This window comes from Condylura cristata, unplaced genomic scaffold (assembly GCF_000260355.1).
Source record: "Condylura cristata isolate star-nosed mole 26May11 unplaced genomic scaffold, ConCri1.0 scaffold00004, whole genome shotgun sequence".
NCBI classification, from domain to species: domain Eukaryota; kingdom Metazoa; phylum Chordata; class Mammalia; order Eulipotyphla; family Talpidae; genus Condylura; species Condylura cristata.
In genome coordinates, this window is record NW_004567105.1 from 48,613,774 (window position 1) to 48,640,104 (window position 26,331).

Sequence of the window (26,331 nt, forward strand, 5' to 3'; positions counted from 1 at the left end):
TTTACAATTTGTTCAGTTATAAACCATTTTTACATGAACAAACACCCACAAAATTCATATGAACCACAATTTTCAAAATCTTGCACAAAAGGATAAAAATTTCAGTATCTCTGCATGTTTTAAACATATATTTTTAGAAATGTATTTAGTAGCTAGTTTTCAAGTAGATGCATGGCTGTCATTGAGGCGACTCCTAACTCCTCACACCCTGCTCATCCTCCCAGGGGTCCAAGGCCTGGCCAGGCAAGCAGTGGAGACAAGAGGCAGAGTCAGACCTCATACCGGGATATTCATCTCTACATGTGAGCAGGGAACACTGATCTTTCAAGCCTCTGACATTCAGGTTCTTTCACTTTCTTTCCATTTACCTGCACTACTACTTCTTTAACACACACACACACACACACACACACACACACACTCTTAGACACAGAAATAAAACCCAAGTAGTTGATAAAGAACAGCACTAAAGAAGTGAAATGAGTTTTTCTTAATATCTATGAATTTCAATTCTGCCTGCTATGGTGATTTCCCAGTACAAAGGCATCTGAACAAGTTTAAGACAGAATCACATGCAAAAAAATAAAAAAATTCAATTGTTAATAACTGAGTTTTTAAACTGCTAGTCAATGTCATATTCTATTCCACAATGCAACTGTCAAGTATTTGTAATAATTACTAAAACAGTATATGAAGACTGGAAAACTTACCTTTAAGGATTCCCATAATGGAAACTGGACCAATGAGAAAGGTATCTGAAGGAGGGGGGGAAAAAGTCAAATAAATTAGACAAAAGATTAGTATGGCAAACATTACTTATTGGAGACATTTTTCATTTTAAGCTTATGTACATAATAAAGTTAATAGTAAATAAACATATAAGCACAACCTATCTAGAGTTTAGGAGGAGTTAAACTGTAACTACCTATACAATTCTACTAACTCTGAGCCCAATATATACAAAATGATGCGCTGAAGCCCATTTGAAAGGGCAGCACAATATGCTTCTTCTATGGGAAGTATAGATAAGGTGTGTAGGGGGTGGGGAATGAAAAAAAAAATGAAAGGAGAGTGAGAGAAGTAGAGAGAGAAAGGGATAGAAAGAATTAGACAGGTGAGGAAAAAGGAAAAGACAGAGTCACAAGTGTAAGCTGAGAAACAGGGTAGAGCAGAACAACCAACTTGAGTATGGGAAGTCCAGACCCTGTTAGGGTCAGAGGAGGGCAAGACTGAACAGAGCAGCTGGATTCAATGTTTGGCCTGTACACACAGCAGTCAGGGAGAAGAGTAATCTGCAGTAGTGAAGAAGTGGCAAAGACTGTCACTACACTTAAACATTTACAGTTAGGTCTCTAACTGTAAGAGCCAGAATTACCCACCACACCACATGTGTCAAACACCATGTTAGTAAGCACTTCACAAATTTCATTTCATTAAATCCTCACACAACATCCCCACATGACAACTAGATATTGTCCCAATTCACAGATGAGAAGACTAAAGTTTCAAGAAGACCTATGGTACTCAGTTAGGAAATAAGAGCCCAGACTATCTCCCTCCAGAACCTGTCAAATCTACCCAAATCATCTAAATGCATTTATCTGCATGGGAATCCACCCAATGAAGTACAATCTATTTGCTATGCGATAGGGCCAGGGATGTCACTGCTCACCAACAGGCCATGGGCCCAGTGTTGTTATTCTATATTCTCTTCAGCTATAAGTGAAGCCAAAGTGTGAACTTTGAACATTATCAATACAAATATATTGTTACAATATGAAAGACCATGATTTTATAGGAATAATTAATATTTATTGTCTCATAAATTAAAAGGCATCAAATTACTTTTGCAACACTTATATTTAATCACTAATGAAGTCTAGAATCATCTGTCTTACTTTGCTTAAGTAAATGATGGCCCTAAGCTTGACAGCAGTCACAGAAAGAAAATGTCTTCCATTCAGATTAGAATGGTAGCGATGAAAAGAAAATACCAGTGTCAGTGGATTAGTTAAGACAACTAAAATCTCAGAGAAGTTTGTGATTTTCCTAAATAAACTCTCCCCCACCAAGAATGCCAAAGTATCATAACAGGAGACAAATTTAGTTGTGTATGTTTGTGTGTTTGGTTTGTTATTGTCACCAAGATGTGAATGCATCTGTCACTGCCTACTCTGAAACTAAAGTGCTGCATTTCCAATTAGATTATTAACCCTCCCTAAGCCCCCTGACTATAACAGTTTTCCAAAACTTTCCTAAGTTTTAAAAATTTATATGTAACAAAATATTTTAAAGAACAGTGGTTTATAGATGATTTTAATTTTTTCTTTGTACTCTCCCCTCCCAAATGTAAACATATCACATTTTAACAAGAATGAAAATATTTCACATTTACAAGAAAAGAAAGGGATTTATTAGCTCATTGTAATGTTCCATATTAGCATTCTTTATTTCTTGATTAAAATAATCCATAAAATTACATTATACACTAGCTATACTTTTTTGGGTACTTAATAAATATTAAATTTTGAATCCTCTAGATTCATTTGCCCATTTTCCTCTATTAAAAGCTATTCATTAAATCATTCTTTCAACTTGAAGAAGTAATTTAAAAATCACACATTTGGAATGGCCGAACTATTCCACTGGGTATTTATTTAAAAAGTGAGCCGACAGTAAATTCCAACTTTACTCTCTAAAACAAGATTAACTGATGGCCTAATGTAATTAAATGTGCTGTAAATGCTTGAATAATTAAATTGGTTTCTAGTAGTGAAATATCATGCATAAGATAAACGACTGATGTGTAAAAAAATTTCAAACATTCTTCCAATCAAAATCATACTGCAAGCTTGTCCTTTCCACTATGAAGACAAACAATGAAAATGTGCCCCACACATGTAAAAGCAGCACTGCCACCAAAGAAGGCTTCACAGCTAGAACAAATACTTCTTCCAACTTCCACAGAACATGGGCCTGTTGGAAAGCTAGCAGCCTCCCCGTTTCTGCTCTGGGGTTACATAACAGCGATGTTTCTTCAAAACATGGGATTTTAAAACCCCAAACAGATGTAAGCTGTTATTCTAAAATGTTTTATAGATGAAGAAAATGAATAGCTGCACTCAGAGGTCTTATATTCCAAAACACAACATACCCATTTTATTGCATGAAAGTTACAAAATGGCTCACTGTTGTGACCTTTTTAATGCCTCTATTTAAGATGTTTTGTTTGAATAAGGTTGTTAAGATCCAGGGCAATAATAAGTGAGTGGCAGTAAACCCAGCTACCATCAAAGAGGCAGATGTAGGGGGGAAACCTGCTAAAATTCAACATGGATTCCACTCAGTAGTAAACACATCAATGATTCTATGTAAGAATGCATGTGAGGATCCTAGTGCAGTAGACAAAATGAAACACGAATGTGGTAAACCTGGGAAGGAACTGTTGAGCATTACTAATGAAATAAAGACTGTGCAAAATTATATGATGTACCTGCCTTACCTGTCTATTGGACTAAATTTCCCTTGAAGTCAAGCAATGCTTATAAATCTGTAATCATACTCTTGAGGTCCTTTGTTTAAAAATAAATAAAGTGACTCTTAACTAAGAAGATATGAAGCTGTGATTTCTAAGGATATCAGTAAGCTCTAAATTGGAAATATAATAGAAATAGCACATTATAATTCCTGCACATTTTTTAGAAATAAGACGAGCATAAACGCCAATGAACACAATACTAACATAAGTGATCTAAGAAGCCTAAGAAATAAAAAAATGCATTTTAAAAGCTGTGAAGGCTGATACTTGGCAGAAAAAACCCAAATTCTTGAGTAATAAGACCAAAAAAAAAGACTATTTGCTAAGACCCAAAGTAGATGGGATTTGCAGAACAGCACAAAACTTGAAGACTCACATGGAACACAGAGTAGACCCAGGGCTGACCCATCCTAATATCCAAGGGATCCTACAAATGATCCTCTCTTTGTTTGATGTATGAAAATATCAAAATTTCTGTGCAATATCAAAATTTAGAGTTTTCCATTCTATTGTCACACTGATAATTCAGTCAAGCTCTCCTTAAATACTCTGCCTTTCCCTATTCAACCCCAGTATTAAGGAAGGGCAAATAAAACTGAAGTTTTTAAAATCCTTTTGCCTAAAGTGACTACTGTTCATTAAGAAAAAATGAGAGCTGGTCTGTTAACATCTGACATATCAGTAAATAATTTCAACAATAAATGCATACTGACTTGATTTAACAACTGTCATCCATTTATGCACATCATACATACATAAAAGAAAGAATATATACCTAATAAAGGAAATTAACCCAAAGTAGGCAAAGCTGACAGTGAATTACTTCTTAGGTTTGCAAGATATAAAAATTACTAAAATATCTTTCCAAATAAAGCACAAATTGAACATAGTATCAAATCTAATACAGAAAAGGAGATAAAAGTTAGCAGTTTGCTTTTTAAGTATTGAGTCTCAAAGAAATCATAAGGATAACACCAACTGCTATCTCATTGTACTAGATACAAGAAGTCTTTAGTAAGTGCTATCACCAAAAACAATGATTAGATTTTCTCTCTACAGTCTCTAGAGTCATCACAGTAAGTATGTATGATCTAAAAAACTGGCTTATCAATTTACATGTTGATATGCCAGTTTTACAACTTTGTAACAACAGTCCCTCCTTTGTCTAAAGTACAAAAAAATTTGTTTCTCAAATGTATATGTATTTCACAACACATGATAAAATGCTTCTCAAAATAAAAATAGAAGAGAAATTCTTAATCTGACAAAGAATCACCACAAAAAAAATAAAGCTACTATCATTACTATTGGTGAATGACTATCCTTCCTTTCAGGCAATATTTAAGGCAAGAATGTTTTTTTTTCCCTCGCCATTTCTATTCAACATGGCACCAAAGATCCTAGTCAGTGAAATCAGACAAGAAAAAGAAAAACCACCAAAACTGGAAACAAGTAAAACTGTTCCTTTCACAAATTGCTCAACTAGTTGTATGCAAAACCCTAAATGTGGTTAAGGAAGGAAGTAATACATTCCTCTCAAATTGAATGCCTAAATACAAACAAATAAGAGAACAATTTTTTTTTCTTATAAAAAAAATTCTATTTTCAGCAGATTTAAAATAACACAAACTTTTAAGGAGTAACAAAAGGCATACTGGACTTCTCTACTGAAAATTACAGGGCATTTTTTAAAAACTCTAAAGAAGACTTAAGTAAATACAGAATATAATTTTAATAGACTGGAGGAATAGTCTAAAATAACAATTAGCCACCATTTATTTTAACACAACCCCAAAAAATTCCAGCAGACTCACCTTTCTTTAAATAAATAAATAAATAAATTGAAAAGCTAATTCTAAAAGCTACCTGAAAACAACAGGGACCTAGAATAGTCAAAATAACCCTTAAAAAAAAAAAGTTGGAAAACTAACATTATTTGATTTCAAGGATTACTATAAAGCTACAGAAATTAGTACAGAAACTAGGATATAGTTCTAAGGATGACAAAACAATGAAACAGGAGGTGGTATTGGGAAAAAAAAATATTTCCAATAAGTGGCACTGAAACAACTGAATAAAAATATTTGAGCCTTGCCCCCACCACTTAACTATATACAAAATTAATGCAGGATAATTCACTGACATAAACATATAAACTAAACCTAGAAAGCTCTAGAAGGAAATAGAGAAAAATAGCTTAGTGACCTGAAGTAGAGAGTTCTCAGAACATAGGAGGAATAACCATAAAAGTAAAAAAATGGCAAAATTAAGCTACACTAAATGATTAAAAATTCTGTTCATCCAAGTACACCATTAGAATATCCATCCAAATTGCAAGTGAAAAAAAAAATATCCATCCAAAAATTCATATGCAATATCCAGAGACACCAAATAGCCAACAATCAGAAACAAGACTGCCAACAATCTTGACAAAAACATATGAGAAAAATCTTCCTGACACTGGACTTGGTAATTACTTCTTAGATATAATAGCAAAAGCAAAGGCAACAAAAGCAAAACTAGGCAAATGAGACTAAGTCAAAATATAAAATTTCTATGCATCAAAAGTCAATCAACAGATTGAGAAGGCAACTAATGGAATGGGAGAAAGTATCTGCAAATCATACACCCAATAAAAGGTTGATATTAGTAAAATACACAAAGAACTTCAGCAGCGCAAATACAACAACAAAATGTGATTTTTACAAACAAAGGATATGAATAGACATGTCTCTAAAATAGATACACAAATATCCAACAAGCATATGAAAGATACTCAACATTAGAAATCATTAGGACATGCAAACTGAAACCACACTTCATACCCATCAGAAAACTACTATCCCAAAACAAAAACAGAAAGTAACAAGTATGCACTAGACTATGGAGATACTAGAACCTAGTGCACCTGGTGCAGTGCACTTGGAAACAGCATAGTGATTCCTCAAATTTTAAAAATAAAATTATCATATGACCTAGCAACTCCAATCTGTACATTATCTCCAAAAGAACTGGAGGCAAGATCTCAAGAGAGGTATTTATAAATTCACATCCATGGCAGCATTATTCACAAAGGCCAACCCAGTGTCGATTGATGGATAAAAAGATAAAGTAAAATGTGTAAATTACAGGACATGGAGTATTATTCAGCCCTTAAAAGGGAGATTCTGACACATACTCTAAAGCAGATACTAAGTGAAATAAGCTAGTTGCAAAAAAAAAAAAAAAAAAAGACTTACATACTTAATTAGAATAATGAAATTACAGAAACGAAAGGCAGAATGGTGGTTGCCAGGGGAATAGCTGAAGAGGGCAATGGGTATTGTTAATATCCATAGTTGCAGTTCTGTAAGAAGAAACACAACTGAGTTGTATGTGTAAAAATGACAAGGTAAATGTGTATTTTGCCAAAACTCTTTTTTGAGGTAATGTTAATAAAAACAAGCCACAGACTGAAAGGAAAAACTCACATATATGAGATTGAGCAAAAGAAGACAGATATCAAGAGTTTATCCTGTATGCTTCTATTTATATAAAGATTTAAGGACAGGCAAAACTAAATTGGAGAGTGGGCGCAGACTGGGATGAATTACGAGAGAACATTCTAGGGTTACAGAAACATTCAACAGAGGTATATGGGAGTGCATCCAGTCTTCAAAAATTCTCATCTATGATTTGGATATTTCAATGTATACAAATTTTATCTGCATGTTACACTATAAAAATACAACAGTAATTGGGGTGAAGAATGGTGATAAATAAAAGTAACAAATATTGATAACTTAAATAATGGTATGTACCATGGGCTTCACTATGGTATTCTTTTTATTTTACATTTTAAGTTTTCATTAACAAAAAATAGAGGTACAAATACAGCCTGACTACATTCTCATTATTTAAATTCATATAGAGAAGCTTAGGACATAAGGTTAAAGTGAAATCCCTACCACCAGGTTGGGATATCTCTTCTCCCTATCTATCTCAACATAGTTTTTTTATTTTTAATTAAACAGTGGTATCCATCATTCTCAAATTTGATTTTTCCCCACAAACAATGTTTAGAGATTTCAAGGTTGATTATTATAAATCTGACATATCTGACTATGGTGTGGTATTCCACCCATAATATTTATCCCTTGGGGGTTTATTTCCATTTTTTCCACATAAAACACTTCTTTGTTTATTCAGTCTTTTCTAATATATGAGATTCTAGATGAATCATAGAAACTGCAAATATATTCTTTCTCAACATACCTAACAATAACATTTGGTCGGCTGAAGTCAAACAATCCTTCATTAAGATAAGCATCCTCAAAAATGCCTGTGTTAATATTTGGGTACAGTAAGTCCCCTCTTAATGTTGTAGATAACTTCTTAGAAATGGCGACTTTAAGTGAAATTAAGTATAAAGAAAATAATTTGACTGTAAGCTATCTGACACAAACAAGAATTAGGTTCTTGAATGGCAAAGTTCTAGTCCCAAAAAACATCACCAAACTTTTAAACAAAGACTCAAGACACTCCTGAAATTAAACAATCATTTATATTCATTTACTCCTTTTCCAACTTGCGTGCCCCAGTTCCAGGTTGCTGGTGGGCAGCTCAGAGCACAAAGGACAACAGGATGCTCTTTCACTGCCAGGTGACACAGACACATGCCCACACTCAACCAACTGCAACAATGGAGACACACCAATGAATCTCACACATCTTTAGATATAGGAGGAGACCAGGGAATCCACAGAAAACCCACACTGACACAAGGAAACATGTGAGCTGCACACTGGACAAAACAACACGATTTGAAGATCTGTTGTATATCAGAACAGGAATCCTGTTTTAGGTGTCAGGTTTAATCTAACAAATCAAAATGAAAGAGAAACAAAAACACTAGGCTTCACATTTCAAGTAAGTGATTCTAAAACTAGAAAACATTATCAGACTCTTAATGTGTAATACGCGCATTGCACTGAATCCTGCTTCCAGGGGTCTGTCTACAGTATTCAGTGGCATTAAGGTATTAAGAAGTACCAATATATGACTGACCAAACAGAATCGAAATAGGAGGTCACGAATATACATAAGTTGTATATTCTGAAAAAAAAAATAATTTTGTTAGCTGGGATTCTTAAGAATTAAAATTTTTTTATTTCAACCAGAAAAGCCGGGGGGGGGGGCGGGGGAGCGGAGAGGGCAGGTCACCAAACATGCACATCGACTGATTCCTACAGTGATCTGAACTTCCACTGGCTGCTTTCATGAACTGTGGATTACCCCACAATTTTTACAGAGTACTCACCAGTAAGAATAATCCTTGTTTAACTAAAACTGGAGATAACTGTGTGTATAAGAAGCAAATCAAGTTTATTTTCAGTTCTTCCCGTAATCATTTCCAAAATGCTAAAGAATGTTGATATAAGCTTTGCTAAGAAAACCACCAGGTAATAGCTGAGGGAGATGTTTATGCCTCAGAACTTTCAAAACCAGAATTCCTATCAAGATGCTAGAACTCTTGGCACAGGGTCAGAGACCTTCAGTTTTAATTTGCATGAATCTTTAATGCCCTACAAGATATAATGGTTGTTCTTCAGAGTTTTATTCTGCTGCTGAGAATGGCATGCAGAATTGAGCTGTGCTTCCCACCTACAACCAGCACAGCTTAGCTTCTCTTCACACAGAAAGCAAAATGATGGACAAGGAACAATGAGCAACCAATGCCTCAAGAATTCCTACAAAAACAAAGTAGTTCACTTGCCCACCCCTCCCACCTACACTTTGCTTTCAGCATCATCCCATAAGTTCCCCCAAATGATCCAGGGGTATTAAATGCACATGTGAAAGTGGCCCCATTAACATAAAATAATAATTTTTATTAAACAAACAGGAAGGCTGTTGTGCACTGACCAATACACAGTATGGTCAGAAGAAAGAAGGAACTGGGGAGCAAGAAAGTATAGTAAATTTGGTAAGAATAGAAAGGTAGCAATGGCAGACACAATCAAATGTTCAGTTAACTACTAACAAAATGAATGAATGAGTGGAAGAAAGGCAAAGCAATGAATGAAGAAAAGGAACGGAAAATTTTTTGCTAATGGCAAAATTAGGGCTAAACCCAAGTCTTCATGTTATATAGTTCAATAGATATGTTTTCTGCTCATCAACTACTGAGTCACAGATTTACAATTACTGATATTTACAAATAACTTCTAGAGTGACTTTCCCCCTGAATGCTGATTAAAAAGAAATGTGGGCAACAGTAATGTACAAAAGGGATATATTATATACAGTTTTACACAAAAATTCCATAGAAAAACAGATGTACTTTATTATGTGATACTTAAATCAACAAGTCACATAAAATAATCAATCTGTATTGCTTACTGATGTACTAATATCTACTCTCGAGAAATACCAGCTTTAAAAAGTTATACTACAAATGCTTCTCCAATTTAACTCTTATTCATTCATGATCAAAGAAAGCAGCATAGAGTCCAAATGTTGAGAACTAGACATAATAAATTTGGTACAACTGGAGAGAAGCCTGGCTTTCAGAACAATAATTTTGGGCAGACTTTAGGACACTGCATAAATGAGTTTAAAACTGCCCAAAAACACACTCCTGATCATCTTCAGTCCTATTACAAGGGTCCTATTATATAATTTGGGAACACTCTACCTCAGGTAACCAGTATCTGACCATAATTACAATATTAGTCCATACATATCAGCCAATTAAACAATTGGCTTACAGAGTCTTACAAATTTTAAAAGGTGGGGGGGGGGGAATACCTATTTGGTACTAAAAAGAGGAGCATGAAATTAAAGTAGATATCATCAGTCAGTTTTGGTGTGGTATCAAAACAAAAGTCTCAGTGACACACAACAAACTTGTTTTTCCCATTCACATTAGTTGTCACCTCTAAGTTAGCTGTGGCTGCCTTGAAGCCTGTGTTTTCCTTCATGTGTCTTCTCATTCCAAGATCCAATCAGAAGCAGCAGATCATACCTGAGACTTGCCATTCTCAAAACAAAATATTTCACAGACTTAAGACGCTGATAGCAACTTGTTACATTTCTTAAAACTGTTCACAAGAAGACTGTCACTTCCACATACATTCCAAGTACTAAAGCAAGGCATCAGCCCAAACCTGGCTATGGAGCATTACATATCAACAGAGTCAGCTAAGTATGCATCAATTCTCCTACAGGGGAAGAAATAAAAGTTGAGAACTATCCTATAATTTATCCCCCATTGCATCCCACATCCATGCCTGTTTCACCTGTTAGGGAAAAAGCTGCGTGAAGCACAGAAAATGTGCCAGCCATGTACCTCATACAGGAGACTATCCAGGAAGGGATTCTAACCGAACGAAAAACAAATGAGAACATAGACACTCTGGGAAGAACTTAAGTAATAAGAAAAAAGCTTTGTGTTTGCACTTGCCTTCTCACCACACATATAGCTTCACATATCCATACCAATGCCACTGAATCCACTAAATTAAGAAAAACAAAATGCTGCCAATTATAACAGCAATTTTAAATCTAGAAAATCACCAATTAAAATGTACATCTTAATTTTAGATGCAGTAAAAGGTGCTTGTTAGAATTATACAATATTTTTTTATGTACAGTCTAAACAAGTGATGACCACTATGTGACAGCATGTGAAAATTCTATTTTTGAAACTAAACAGATTATGTGGCACAGCAGTACCTACTAAGAGTTTAAATATATTACAACTGTCTTAGGAAAGCCTAGACGTTGGGAGAAGAGCTAACTATAGTATAAATAAAAGTATCCCTACATTTTCAACTGGCAGAAGAAGTAAGTGAAATATTCTCCAGTTAAACATTTTTTTAAGGGTAAAGGGTAGGAGGCATATAAACGAACCAATCACAGCAAAGTCAAGCTGTTGTAGAAAATCACTAGTATATTATTTTCAAGTAATAGCAAATGAATGGTTCTAATTACAAATATAGGAAGAGAAAAAGTAATCATTCATGAAATGGAAATGCACAGGATTTACAAAGTAATAAGAACCTTTTAAAAAAGGAACACAAAATAAATTGGTCAAACAAACAAAAATAAGAAAAGGGATAAGAAACTACATATTAAAGTGGTAACAAAGTTAAAAGAAAACCTGTATCACAAATGAAGGAAACAAATTATTCCATTAAAGGACTTAGCTATAGCGCCTTTAAAAGAAATATTTTTAAAAATTAAACAAAACAATAAATTCTAAAACGAAAGGATAGGCACAGAGATTGGATTAAAAGGTGAAAGTGACTACGTGGGCATTTTTAAGAGGACATTAAAGTGATGAAAAAACTCAGGATTTATGAAAAAGATACTTCATAAAATCATATGCCATCACAAATTTGATGTTTAAGTAAATTAAAAACTGGACGTCAACAGGGATGCTGTTGTGAGCTGTAATGACCGACATGCATTAAAAAAAATTTTTTTACAGAGAAAATTTTAAAAACTATCTTAAAAAGCGATTCTGGCCCTCTCTGGTGGCGCAGCGGGTTAAAGCACAGCACTAAGAAGCTTTACGCCACTTCCGCATGAGTTCGATCCCGCCTGATCCCGCCTGCCCAGAGGAGATCTACATGGCAAGGCCGACCTCTCCTGACCCGCCCGCTCCTCCGCTCAGCAGTGTACCTCGTGGATCTGCTTGTTCTGCTCCCCACTCTGTCCCTGGTGAATCCTCTCACCCTCCACATATCTGGCCTGTATCCCAGTTCTGTATGAATAAATAAATCTTTTAAAAAACAAACAAACAAAAAAACAATTCTATCAGTAAGTTCCTGACAAAGAAGATGATGGTGGGGAGGCGTACAAGCTCACTTACAATTATAGCAAAACTAGAACATAAATTCAACATTTCAACATGAGGAGTTTAGGATCTAATTAAAAGCAAAACTTTAAAATTTTAACAAAAGACATCAAACAGACTGAAAAAAATGCAGAAACTATATAGTATTGCTATCAGCTCCCCAATTTAACATAACATAAAGAACATTCAATGTTCTTTCAGCTGGAAGACTTTTTAAAAATTACATACTGGTTTTAACACTTATATAGAAAAGTTAAAGGCCAGGAATAGTTTATGTTATAATTTTTTTATATATAATAGTTTATTTTTACATCACTTTTTGCATTTTTTCATCTCAGTTGTAATCCCCATGGGCTTCCCATCACCAAATCACCCTATGCCATCACCATAGTCCAGTGCATTTCCCTCCCCCCACTTTTCTTGATCCCATTCCCCACTCCACCCCCATAAAATGTCTCTGGTCTATAGCTGTTCATTATTATTATTTTCTCGCCTGGGCCAGGAATATTTTGAAAACAAAAAGCAAGAGTTAGGGAGGAACAAAGACATTTCATACTCAGATACAGAATATTCAGATACAGAATATACTAAAGCTACTCAAAACAAACTATTATTACCGCAAAAGTAGATAAAATTATTAAAAGAATAATGATATACAGTATAAATACCAATATTTAAGAGAATTTGATTTATAAAAAGTTGGAGAAAGATGCTGCACAATTCCCGAAGGAGCACTAGACAGAAACAGAAGCCGATCTGACTCCAGGAACAAAAAATAAATACCGAGCAGATTAAGTGTGAAAGATTTTGTTTTGATAAGCACTCTGCAAAATAAATCTAAAAGAACATGTACACATTACGCAAACAAAGCAGACCTTAAGCCCAGAAACTATAAATGAAATGATAGGCATATTTATGATATACAAGAGATTTAAATTTTCATACAAAATGCAAAAGAACAAGCAACAGATTTGGGCAAATTATCTCCCCAACAGAGGTTTAATATTTACATATACAAAGAATTCCCAGATGAACACTCACAAGAAAAAGACAAAGTACAAAGAAGGGCTCAATTCACTGAAGAGCAATACCAGTGATTGATGTTGCCAACAAACAAGAAAACAGTCAAACTCGGGCAGCAGTAACTGAACTGCTACGGAGGTATCACTCAACAAAGTGAAGTTAAATGGCTGCAAACCTGAAGAAAACCTGTTATACCTATTGCAGTCGGGCATGCAAGGAAAAAGGTTCTCAGCCACTGCGGGTGGATGTGTGCACTGTGAGGTTTTAAAGAATGCTGTAATTCAGACTATTTTAAAAACGTACCCTTTATGTAGAGCAACTCCCCTCTAAGAAATGTATACACAGAAATAAAGCATCAGTATTTCTGTACAGTAATGTTTACTCCAACACTGTTAATAGTGACAACACCTATAAGCAAAGTAAATGTGTGTCACTAACAGAGATACATTTTATATATAGTAAAACCAGCCCCTCCACGGAGTAATAAGCAGTCATTTAAAAGAATAAATTAGACTTTACTGGCATGAAGCATTCTCTATGGAGCTTATTAGGAAAAACAAAATCAAGAAAAAAATTTATGGAAGTTTTATATTTTTATAAAGTATAAAAATTAAACATTGTATTTGGATATTATGAATATGGAAGCAAACATAAAAGGATACAAGAAATACATAATATTAGGTTATTAATATGAATGGGGGGGAGAAGAGAGTAAGGAAGAAGAAGTTAAGCAAAGAAGCAAAAGGAAAAACCTGAGGCTACTATGAGTAAATATCCAAAGGAAACAAAATCACTATCTCAGAGGTATCTGTATCCCATGTTCATGGCATCATTACTTACAACAGCCATAATGTGGAAACAATCTACTGATGAATGGATACATATACATACATAAACACACATATACGTGTATACATGCACATTTATAAACTTACAAAACAGAATGCTATTCAACAATTAAAAAATAAGGGAAACATCATTTGTGACAACACTGACAGGCATTGAGAGTATTATACTAAGCGAAAAAAAAGGCAGGCAGGATAATAAATACCAAATGATCTCACTTAAATGTGAGAATAAACTTTCAGAAAAAGTGATGAGATTTATGGTTACCAAAGGCAGAGTAGGGGGAAATGGGTAAAGTTCTTCAAAAGGTACAAACTTCTAGTTATAAGCTGAGTAAGTACTGAAGATGTTATGTACTTATGGCTATAGTTAGCCCTATTGTACTGCATGTGTCAAACTTCCTAAGAGTAGATGTCAAAAGTTCTAAATCCTGAGGGACAAAATAACTTTCTGAAACTATGTCAAGGAGTGAATGTAATCTAAACTTTCAGTAGTAATATTTCACAATATATGTACAAATTACACGGTACAGTTCAAGTTTAGCTGTGTCATATGTCAATTATATTTCAATAAAATGAAAAAGGTTCATTAAAAATTCAGGAAAAAAAACAAAAACTCCAGTTCTATAGTGGGTATCATATATCCCTTTTAGACATTTTTTATAATTCACATATTTAAATATATAAACAAGAGGCATTCATGTGGACACCCATGAACTCCCCCACTCTCTTAGGTGATTTCCTTCCAAGCCCACAATAAGAAAAGAGATATTTACAATGAAGAAAGCTGTCACACACCTCAGGCAGGTGGTCACACTCAACATTAACAGAAGGAGTTATTTAGGTAGTATCCTAAAAGTAGAATGATGAGAAACATTTTAGACAAATTCCAGGGTTATTCTACAAAATACCAGTCTAGTACTCCTCAAAACAATCAGGGCCATCAAAAACAAGTGAAGTCTGAGATACTATTGATGGGGTTCTGCTGACATTCTGTGGTTCAGTGCGTGTGATTATCTCAGAGAGAAGATTTCAGCAGTTTTCTATTTAGCAGAATAGGGCAAGTTTACTACAGAAAATGATGTTTGTGTAGACCCAAACTGACAAAAGCTGCATTTTAAAAAGGACAGGTTTATTAGGAAAAAGAGAAAGGATAAAAAGAAGCACCTACAGAAAAGAAGACACAGGTGGGCAGCCTTGGGACAAGAGCTGTGCTTTCCACAGCAGAGTTGTTCTTTATAGTAGTGCTCTGTGGGAGGATATATTTCTTTGTGAAATTTTATCTACTGGGAAATCTATCACTTCTAGGGCCTTCTATAAAAATTGGTGTTTCCTTGTAATGACAGACAACCTCCATATCCCCACCTTTGGTCCATCCATGACCATGGATTTATGAAAGCAGTCTGTGCCCTAGAACCAGTTGAATGACTCGTTAATCATTTCTACATCCCTCCCCTCAGTTTTCAGCCCAATTTTTCTACTCTAAACTCCATCACTATCACACACCCTAGAAAAACCTAAAGAAAAATGACACCTAAATGTAAAGTGACATCCCGGAGGAGTCAGAGAGAAAACTTAGTTGAAAGTTTACCAAAAAACAAGAAGTATCAGGTTATTTTGAAAAGGAAACTAGACATTTATGGAGAAATTATATGGGCACAATCTGGTGATGATGAAAATTACATTGTTATGTAATTACACTCTATACTAAAAGTCATTAAATTACACACCTAATGCAGCCATTATGTGGTATATAAATTATACTTGATGAAATCATTGATAAAGAGGGGCACTGTGACAGCTACAACTGCTTTGTATTTTGAAGCACAATTATAACTGGAGGGTAAAAAATACATTCTCTTAAATAACAAAAGACAGAGCCTCGCAAACACATTAAAACCCATCTAACCTGAGAATCATCTGTTTATTGCCTGTGTGGAAAATATCACTAAAGGAGAAGGTGTATTACTTGATAACTCTTTTCTATTGTATCTATGGTAACATTTTAATAAAGTTTTCCCTTTATATATAAAAAATATATCAATATGTATAAATAAAATGTTATATGCATTATATTTCTATTACTGTTATAGACAATGTATATAATACTTTTAAACATACAAACCTAACACATATGGCATGTTTCCCCAAAAAATCATGTTTTCCTTTTTATTCTCTCATTACTACTATATTCACAAAATTTTTGACACTGGAGGTGTAGGACTTTTTCCCACACTAAGAAATTCGGTGTGACTTCAACTGTGTGTCATACAATGCAATCCAATTGATATTAATCAGAGTTAAAGCAGACCTCCCAGATGAAGGGCCTCGTCCCACAAGCTGCCCCCAATTCATACACCAATCATAAATAATAAGTCCCCAGACTACCTACAAATTCTGTCTGACTTGGCTACAAATTGAAGATTCCCACATCCATTCCTTACTTGGACTCTAAAATCTGCTAGAACGCCGAACTCAGGGAACACGTTCATTTATATTAACAACCAGATGAAAAGAAAAAGGACAAGGTCCAGAGCGTCTGTCCTCGTGGAATTGGGGTGTAACCCTCCTGATTCAGGGATGTGTCCAATGATCCAAAACCTTTCCAAATCCCATACTTGTGGGGGTTTTTATAGCACTCCATCACATATGCACAAGTGATCATCAGATAAGTCCCTGGAGCCTGTCTACCCCGCCAGAGAATGAAGGTTGGAGAGGAAAACTCCAAGCCCTGTATTACAGGTTGGCCTTTCTGGGGGCCACGCCCACCAAAAGTCACCTAATAGGAACAAAAGATGCTCCTACTGCCCAGGAAATTTCAAGGGATTTGAGATCTGTCAGGTTCCAGAATAAAAGACTAAACATGAGAACAGAAGATGTTCCCGGTGCTCTGGCCACTCAGGAAATTACCAGGGTTTTAGGAGCTCTGTGTCAGGAGCCAGCAGAGACCAATATATAAATCTTCTATTATTTCACACCTTCCTATGCAACATTTCCATAGGCATGTCTCAAAGACATTTTAAATTACATGTCCAAACAACTGGTCGTCTTCCTAAACCTGTCTAGTTTTCCCAGGTAAGGCAACTACACAGATCCAACTTGTAAAGGTCAACTGCACGTTGTATCATCTTTCTCTCACAAACATCATATATGTCAGACCAATCTCACTGAAAAACCCTGGGACACAAAACTCAGAGAAAGGAGGGAAGTTAAAGACAGGAGGGAATGCGGAGTCAAAGTCCCCTGAGCAACACCTGATTAAGTAGCAGGTACTCCGAAAATGATTATTGAGTGAATGAAAAGATCTTAGAGAAAACATTCTAAAACAGAGGGAAAATATATTAAATCTAGAAGTAGATTTAACACCTCCCCTAAAACAATAGTAAAATAAGGAAAAAAAAAACTATAACTAGTTGTCTTTTAGTGGGTTTCCTTTTTCCACTTATATTTTCAAATGTAATAAATGTTCAATTTATTTATAATGAAAAATTCAATTAAAAATCCTAATGGAAACTTATCTCGATTTTAACACTTACTGTCACTCTTGGGTGGCAAGGAAATGGGGGAGAAGGAAGTGACTTTTTGTAAGAAAATTTATTGCAATGTTCTACATCACTAAACAGACATACAATAATACAACTTGCTCCTGGGGAAAACAATCCTTTGCTTTTCAAATTCAGTACCACTTAAATGCATAAAATTTAAATGACTTACTAAATGTGTCTGACCAAGGAGGATGCAGCATTTTAAGAAAATGAAGTGGTTCTTAAGTGTGACATGTTTTATAAGTCTACAGAGAAATCATGAAAGGAGGAATTGCCCAAAAACAAATTATAGGGGCTCTCCCTGAGGCAACAGGTTAAAGCACAGCTCTGTGAAGCTCTCCGAAGCCACTGCAACACAAGTTCACCACACTGAGTGGCAAACCTCTCCTGACCCGCCCGCTGCTTCCCTCAGCAGTGTATTTTAGTTGATCTGTCTGTTCTGCCCCCTACTCTGTCTCTGCTGAATCCTCTAGCCCCCATAACTCTGGTCTGTACTCCAATTCTATAAGCGTAAACCAATCTTTAAAAAATAAAAAGATTATAGCTTGTTAACCAATTTTTCTCTATGCAGTGTTTTGAATCTAGAAAACATTGGGTATACATTTGTGGATGAATCGATGAATTATTCATCAGCCCATCCATCAATCTCCATCAATCTGTAAAGACTCACATAGCTGGACTCTGACTCCTGCTACAAAGACAAGTATACAACACCTCACCTTTCTTAGCATTTTATCTGACTTCCATTCTCATTTTTTTTTTTTCTGTTGAACATGTGCCTTCAGCCTCCCACAAAATGAAACTATATGACTGCTCCAACAAAGATACTTGTACTGAAATTGTGAAAACAACACAGGAGACCAAGATAACATGCAAGTGGCTTAAAGTAACTCTAGCATATAGAAAGGAAAACCCAATGAAATGAGTCGGGGAATTTAGGGGGAAAGGGTTATAAAGCATCCTATTAACCTGAGTATTGTGCCATTGGCAGGAAGATATGAGGGCAGTGAAAACAACTGTAATAGGAGAGGTTGCTTCTTGCTATTCTTGCCAACTCACCTGAGAGCATGTCTAAGAAAGGGGATAGAATACTGCACAGAATGTCATTACGATACTGTGGCAGAAGCATTGAAGTCATTGACCAAATTGAGGCACTAAGAATGGAACCCCCTGGTGGGGCAAAACTATGTATAGTACCTAAGCCAGACTGGAAAGTCCCCCATGTTAGTGATTAACAGAGATAACGAGTCCATCTTTGGAGAATCCCACACACTGATATTTCATTGTGAAATATTCTATTCTATCCTATTTTATTCAGCTATTCTAAAAGTGGTACTATCTAAGCCCCTTTCCTTGTTGCCATTTTCTAAGCAATTATCTCCAGCCTTCTCAAGCCTAAGGGTGAGCCTAAGAATACATTTTTGTACAAGGGCTCAATTAAAAGATTCAAATAATCTCAAGGCTCTCAAGTATACGAAGGATGTGATTTCCAGATTTACATGTAAAACAGGAACTTAGAGACAACAAACTACTATTCTACCATATCCTCAAAGAAAGGGAAAAGCTTTTTTCATTTAATCAACGAAATAATATATCACAAAAATCCCCCTATGTGAGATTACCTAAATAAAGTCACAGAATTTTACCCAAAAACACCCTCTATCCACCTAAAGCATTTACATGAGCTGAAAAGTTGTAAAAAGACTGTGCTGATGGAATAATTGCTTTTCCTAAGCATAACTTTAATAATACTGGGATACATATGCTAGAGGTGTTACAGCAATTTTTCAGAGAAACCAGAAGGCACTCAGAGAGGTGGAAAGAGGGAGATTTATTTGTCACACCAGCGGGCTTAGATGGATAGCTCCCAACAGACTGAGCCCGAAATAGCAGAAATGGATAGGTTTTATACAGTTTGTATGTGGAAACTTTCTATAGTTGAGCAACAGCTGGCAGCACAGGATATCAGGATATGAGGAAGCTCTGCCAGTTTGAGTTTACTGGAGCTTTTTAGAACACCAGAAAGGGGATCATGATAACCATGACCACTATTGTAGGCAAGCTGTTCAGCAGCCCTTAGTAACTAACTAACCTCCACTTCAGAGGTATTAGAAGTGATGTAGTGTCACATTTCAGAGAGCCATGTTTTGGTAAAAATACAAAAAGTATTTCTCGTATTGATGTCATTGTTTGAAGATGAACTAATATAGCATTTATGCTATAAAAAAAAAAAACCATGCAAAACCTAAAGAGCTCTCCCATAAAAGAATAATAAGAACATGCCTTCTGGGGGGAGTTGTAAATTGTTCAAACTAACCACTTTGGATAGTTTGGCAATATATATTAAGCTAAATACACATTTTCTTTTATTACCAAACTATTTTATTTGGTGGTTTCAGATTTCTGATCAGAATAATCACTAATTTTATCTGTTTTTCTATACTGAATACCCTTTTTTTGTATTTCCCATTAAAATATCTCCAAAATAATGATCAATATTTCTTCCTTCTTATATTTTTCTACATTTTCTACAGTTATCTATCTATATTATTTTCCCAACCACGCTGTTTTCTGCGTACTCTCCTTTACCATGTACACTTGAGAAAAACAAATAGTGCTATTTTGTAAGCCAATTATCTGTCAATGTCTATTAATCCTATGTGATCTTATTCGACAGTTAAAGCTATTGTTTCCTTATTCTGTCTTGTTGATATACCCACAGTTAGAGGCAGAGAAAAATTCCCTACCACTATTATCTTATTTATATCTCTTGTCAATCCTATTAGTAACTGTTGTAGTAATACTGTGTAGATCTACATTTTTATTCTTCCTGTTACATAATTTTGGTGTCTGTTACTTCTAGATGAAGTTTGTTATTTTACACTAGCCCCTCCCTTTAATACTTCTCTTAATATCAGGTTGGTGGTGATGAGTTCTTTCCATTTTTGTTTTATATTTCTATAAAGCTCCTTACCCCTCCTCTTTCAGCCTTGAATGACTGAGGAAACATATTATTGGTTGGAGGTTCTTTTCTTTAGGGACGTTAAGTATTCCCTTCCTGCCATTCCTTTCTACCATGAACTCCAGAGTGAATAGGTTTCCTCTAGTAATTCTTTCTCTGAATGCTTTTAGTATTCTTTCCTTGTCACCAATTTTCAGCAATGTGATTATGTCTGTTTGAATCTCTTTTGTTTAGCATGCTATGGACCTCTTGGATAAGGGTATTTGGTTCCCTGGTTCTTTTGCCAAATTAGGTAGCTTCATAGATTCCTTCTCTCTCTCTCTCCTACACCCTCCACCCCTTGCTGGGCTTAAATAGCTTATTGCTATTTAAGTTAGGCTCTTACACTGTTTATATTTTTTTCTTTGCTAGTCTATACATTTGTTTTCTGCCACTGGATTTTATTAGCTATCTGTACCTCACTGCTATTCTTGATCATTCTATATCATGTTTTTTCAGTTTAGTTATGGTGTTTTTGTTTTTTTTTTAAAGATTTATTTATTTGGGCCCTCCCTGGTGGCGCAGAGGGTTAAAGCACAGCACTGAGAAGCTAAAGCTGCTTCCGCAAGAGTTCAATTCCCGCCTGCCCCGGAGGTGACCACATGGTGTGGCAGACCTCTCCTGACCCGCCGCCCGCTGCTCCCCTCAGCAGTGTACTTCGTCCATCTGCCTGTTCTGCTCCCCACTCTGTCTCTGGTGAATCCTCTCGCCACCCCTGAGCCTCTGGCCTGTACCCCAGTTCAAATAAATAAATAAATCTTTAAAAAGAAAAAGAAAAAGCATTAAAAAAAAAAAGATTTATTTATTTGTACATACAGAACTGGGGTACAGGCCAGAGGCTCAGGGACAGCGAGAGGCTTCACCAGAGACAGAGTGTGGTGCAGAATAGGCAGATCCACAAAGTACACTGCTGAGGGGAGCAGCGGGCAGGTCAGGAGAGGTCTGCCACACCATGTGGTCACCTCCGGGGCAGGCGGGAATCGAACTCATGCAGAAGTGGCTGTAACTTCTCAGTGCAGTGCTTTAACCCGCTGCACCACCAGGGAGGGCCTAGTTATGGTGTTTTCTAAGCCTATTAGTTTTATTTGAAACAATCTCATGTTTTCTCTATCATTGTATTACTGTTTTTGTTAATGTACTGTTTTTATTTCAGTAAGCATTGTTGTTACTGTTACGCTGAATTCCTCATCAGCCAAGTTATACAGTTCTACAGGTTTTTTGCTTCAGCATTTGTGCTCTGTTCCTGACCCTTCATTTCTAGATTTTATGGGTTGAGACAAAGAGTTTCTTTCATTGTCTTTGGTGAGTTGGCTTTAAATTACACTTATGGGTTGCAGGATATAATTATAGGTTACACGGGACCCTTAGGTGCCTATTGCTTCATAAACCAACACTGCACCTGTTTAGATGACAGGAGCTCTAGTACCAGAGGCAGTAGGTGACGGAGCCAGGGAAGCCAGGAGATTGCGGCTAGTAAGTACCAAGGGTTCAAACCTCCCAAAGTGTTGCAGCACAGCTGCCCAAGTTGGAGAAAGGGTGGATCCATTATGACCCCTTCCCCTAGGCCAATTCCTCAGTCTCAAATAATCTCTGACTAGCATCAACCTCTCAACTGTGATTCAGCAATGGCATGCAGGTTCAGCAACCAGTAGGTTTTAACTCCCACCCCCACCCCCACCTCCGGGAATACAGGCAAAAGCAGAAATAAGTGAGAGACGCTGGTTTGCACTGCAAACAAGCCACTGTTCCAACTCTGACTATAGGAAAGTAAGACGTGTTTCTCAGGGTTTATATGTACTTCTTACACAAGACTGCCTCCCTTACAGACTGCTCTCAATACAATTCATTAACTGCAGCACCAGAGCAGGTTCTAACTGGGGTAAAATCACAGGTGAGGGTTGTTCTCTTTGCATCTAAGTTCAGACCCTGGCCTTGGGGCACTTGTGCCAACATAATATTCCCCATATGTAATTGTTATCTTATTTTGACCCCACATAGGTGTGAGTGAGCTATAGAAAAGAGTCTCTGTGTGGAGGCACAAGTCAATCTAGTCTTCCCTATTAGCTTAGCTTCCAACTATTCACATTTGATGGCCACAAGCTCAAATTGGCAATGACCACTGTACACTGGCCACATGCTGGCAGTTTCCAAAACTGTTATCCTCAAGCCCCCTCGTTCAGGAGAACAGGGTGTTTCACTATGTGGTTTTAGGCTCCTGGTTACTATCTGGCAGTACAGTTCTGATTTACAGTGTATACAGATTTCAATCTACTCCTCAAGCATTCTGTCATGAATCTCTGCTCTCTATTATCATCCTCCAACAAAGTGTTCTTCCCCCGCCTCCTTCAAGGCAGTCCCTAGGTTCTACCATCCCCAAAGTGGATGTGAACACTTCAGTCAACTTCAACACAGAGGCTCCATAATACAGCTCTCTCTCCTCTTTGGTTATGCTGCTAACACTCCAAGCACAATGAAATCTCAGTGTTTCTTAGCTTCTCTGGTTTGCAGTCCCTTTTTACTTATACAATGTTTGTTGCTTCACTCTCCAGGGGCCACTGTATTTCTATGTTATTTAACTGTGAACATGTAGAGAAGATGAGCCCTGCATCTTCACTCTTTACCCATCTTCCTAGACCATCTAACTATACACTGCACTATAACACAGCAATTCTACCTCTTATGTATACCAAAAGGAGTACATAAAATCACAAAAAAATTATATACAAGAGCATTCATAACAACTTTATTCATAATAGCAAAAACAGCCAAGAAACTGAATACCGATCAACAAGAGAACTACTAAGTTATGGTATATTCAGGTAATTGGGTAAAAGCATTTTTAAAAATCCTACATACAACATGGTTCAGGGTGAACACATCAGACATGAAAAAAAGCAGTTATGTGATACCCTTTATATGCATACCAAGAAGAGACATCTATGATGATAAAAGCCAAGTCAGTGGTTAACTTCTGGGGTGAGGAATAAGAATATAAAATGTTCTTAACAAGATTGAGCTTTTAGGTGACAAAAAATGTGTTTTGATCTGAGTGATAGAGAGATCTTTCCATAGAAGAAAGAAATAACGATGGAGAGGAAAATGTATATTTGTCTACATAAAAAAGACTTCTTGTGGAACATAAATATCTTGTAGAACGTTAAAAATAATGGACATAACTGGGCATATATTTTCAATGGACATGAGTAAAGATTGAAATCTTAAACACTTTCCCCCAATCCAAGTACATCTAAGAAGACACAAATTATTTCAAGCATTAAAATTACAAAAGATGTCAACATGTAATTGTCAACAGAAGCACTAGCACCCCATGTGAACTGTAACGTCAATCTGAGGAAATGTACCAGGAAAGTACGTGCTACAACAAGGCACTAAAACACAGTCGGCCAGCAGTCCACCAGTGACCCTCCATGGAATCAATCACTTCCAAGTAACAACTTGAAGAAATCCAATGGGCTTTTTTTTGGGGGGGGGGGGAGGAGATGACTTTCTCTTAGAATAAATGTATGACAAAGGTAGGACTTTAACCTTCCTTCACTAGCAGCAGCTACCCTTTGCCCAAAATGAGAAACTGGGGGAGGGGAAGGGGTTACCAACCACTCCCTTAGCAAATGACTTCATCTGTATCTCACACTCTTTGTAAGCTTTTTGCCTGTTCCCCTGTGACAGCTGACCAACATCTTGTACTCATGCAAGTTCCAAAACACAGATAAACTGTTCACAATATGTCTGCTCCACCCTCAAGCTTTGTTCCAAGAGGGAACTTTTTCAGATCTACTGCGCTGCACCCAAATTCTTTTCTAAATTGAATGAGTACTTTTACCTAGTGGAATAATAAAGAAGTGACCTAATGAATAGGTACAGATTATAAGAATATATTATTATTTCCTTGCTTTCCACTCTCTAGGCTTCACTTCACCCTATTTCTCTATCTTTTTCAATAGAGAAAAGCAGGTATTAGTAAAACAGACCAAAAATGCTTAAAATCCATTTTTAAAAATTGGTTCTTTGAATACAACAATAAATCCACAAACCTCTAGGTATACTGAACAAGATGAAAAAAGACAAATTACTAATAATGAGGATAAAAATTAAAGATGAGATATAATAAAAATAGGACACACAAATGCAATGGACAATTACCAAGAAACACTAATACAAAATGAGAACTGACACAAGATAAAAGAGTATCTTGGGCCCTTCCTGGTGGCGCAGCGGGTTAAAGCACAGCACTGAGAAGCTAAAGCCACTTCCGCATGAGTTCGATTCCCACCTGCCCCTGCCCCGGAGGTGACCACATGACGTGGCAGACCTCTCCTGACCCGCCCGCTGCTCCCCTCAGCAGTGTACTTCGTAGATCTGCCTGTTCTGCTCCCCACTCTGTCTCTGGTGAAGCCTCTCGCCGTCCCTGAGCCTCTGGCCTGTACCCCAGTTCTGTATGTACAAATAAATATTAAAAAAAAAAAAAAAGATTATCTTACCAGCCCTGTGTCAGATATACTGAATTTATCAAAACCTTCTCACAAAGAAAACCAAGCCCAGATAGCTTTAACTAGTAAAATCAGAAAATAAGAATATCAATCTTACTGAAACTCTTTTAGAAAATAAAGAATACTCTTTAACATAAGTTATGAAGTTTATATTCCCCTGACAATCAAAACCAAAGATAGACCAAGAAAATCTACAAAGCAATATTCCTCATAAACATAGATGTAAAAATACTGAATAATATTAGTAATATAAATCCAGGCAGGTTTATCACAGTAATACAAAGTTGTTTCATTATTTTAGAATAAATGTAATTTCTCACATTAAGAGAATAAAGAACCACCATATAATCATCTCAGTAAAGATAGGAAAGCATGGAGGGTGTGGGGGGGAGAGGGACAACAAACCACTACCCATTATGATTAAATATAAAATTAAAAACACCCATTATAATAAACATACTGGGAATAGTAGGAAACTGTTTCAACCAAATAAAGAACATCTTTCATGAATAAACAGCCCATACCATACTAACTGCCTCCCCAAGACTGGGAAAAGGGCAAGATGTCCACTACTGCCACCTCCATTCAGCATTTAGTTAAAAGGCCTACCCAGGCTCTCCCTGGTGGTGCAGCGGGGTAAAGCACAGCACTAAGAAGCTTGAGCCACTTCCGCATGAGTTCTATTCCCACCTACCCTGGAGGAGATCCACATGGCGTGGCAGACCTCTCCTGACCCGTCCGCTGCTCCCCTCAGCAGTGTCCCTCCTCGATCTGCCTGTTCTGCTTCCCACTCTGTCTCTGGTGAATCCTCTCATGCTCCGCATCTCTGGCCTGTACCCCAGTTCTGTATGAATAAATAAATAAATCTTTTTTTAAAAGATAAATGAATAAATAAATAAATCTTTTTTTTTAAAGATTTATTTATTTGTACATAAATATTCCCCATATGTAATTGTTATCTTATTTTGACCCCACATAGGTGTGAGTGAGCTATAGAAAAGAGTCTCTGTGTGGAGGCACAAGTCAATT

General features: G+C 36.3%; 1 protein-coding gene across 1 annotated transcript in view; it reads right to left on the minus strand.

Moving 5' to 3' along the window:
* The window catches only part of SLC25A26 (solute carrier family 25 (S-adenosylmethionine carrier), member 26), a 122,383-nt gene that overhangs the window by 29,654 nt on the left and 66,398 nt on the right, over window positions 1–26,331 (minus strand). Inside the window, exon 6 of the mRNA XM_012720435.1 lies at window positions 711–755. Coding sequence (XP_012575889.1) covers window positions 711–755 — 45 coding nt within the window. The remainder of the gene's footprint in view (window positions 1–710; window positions 756–26,331) is intronic.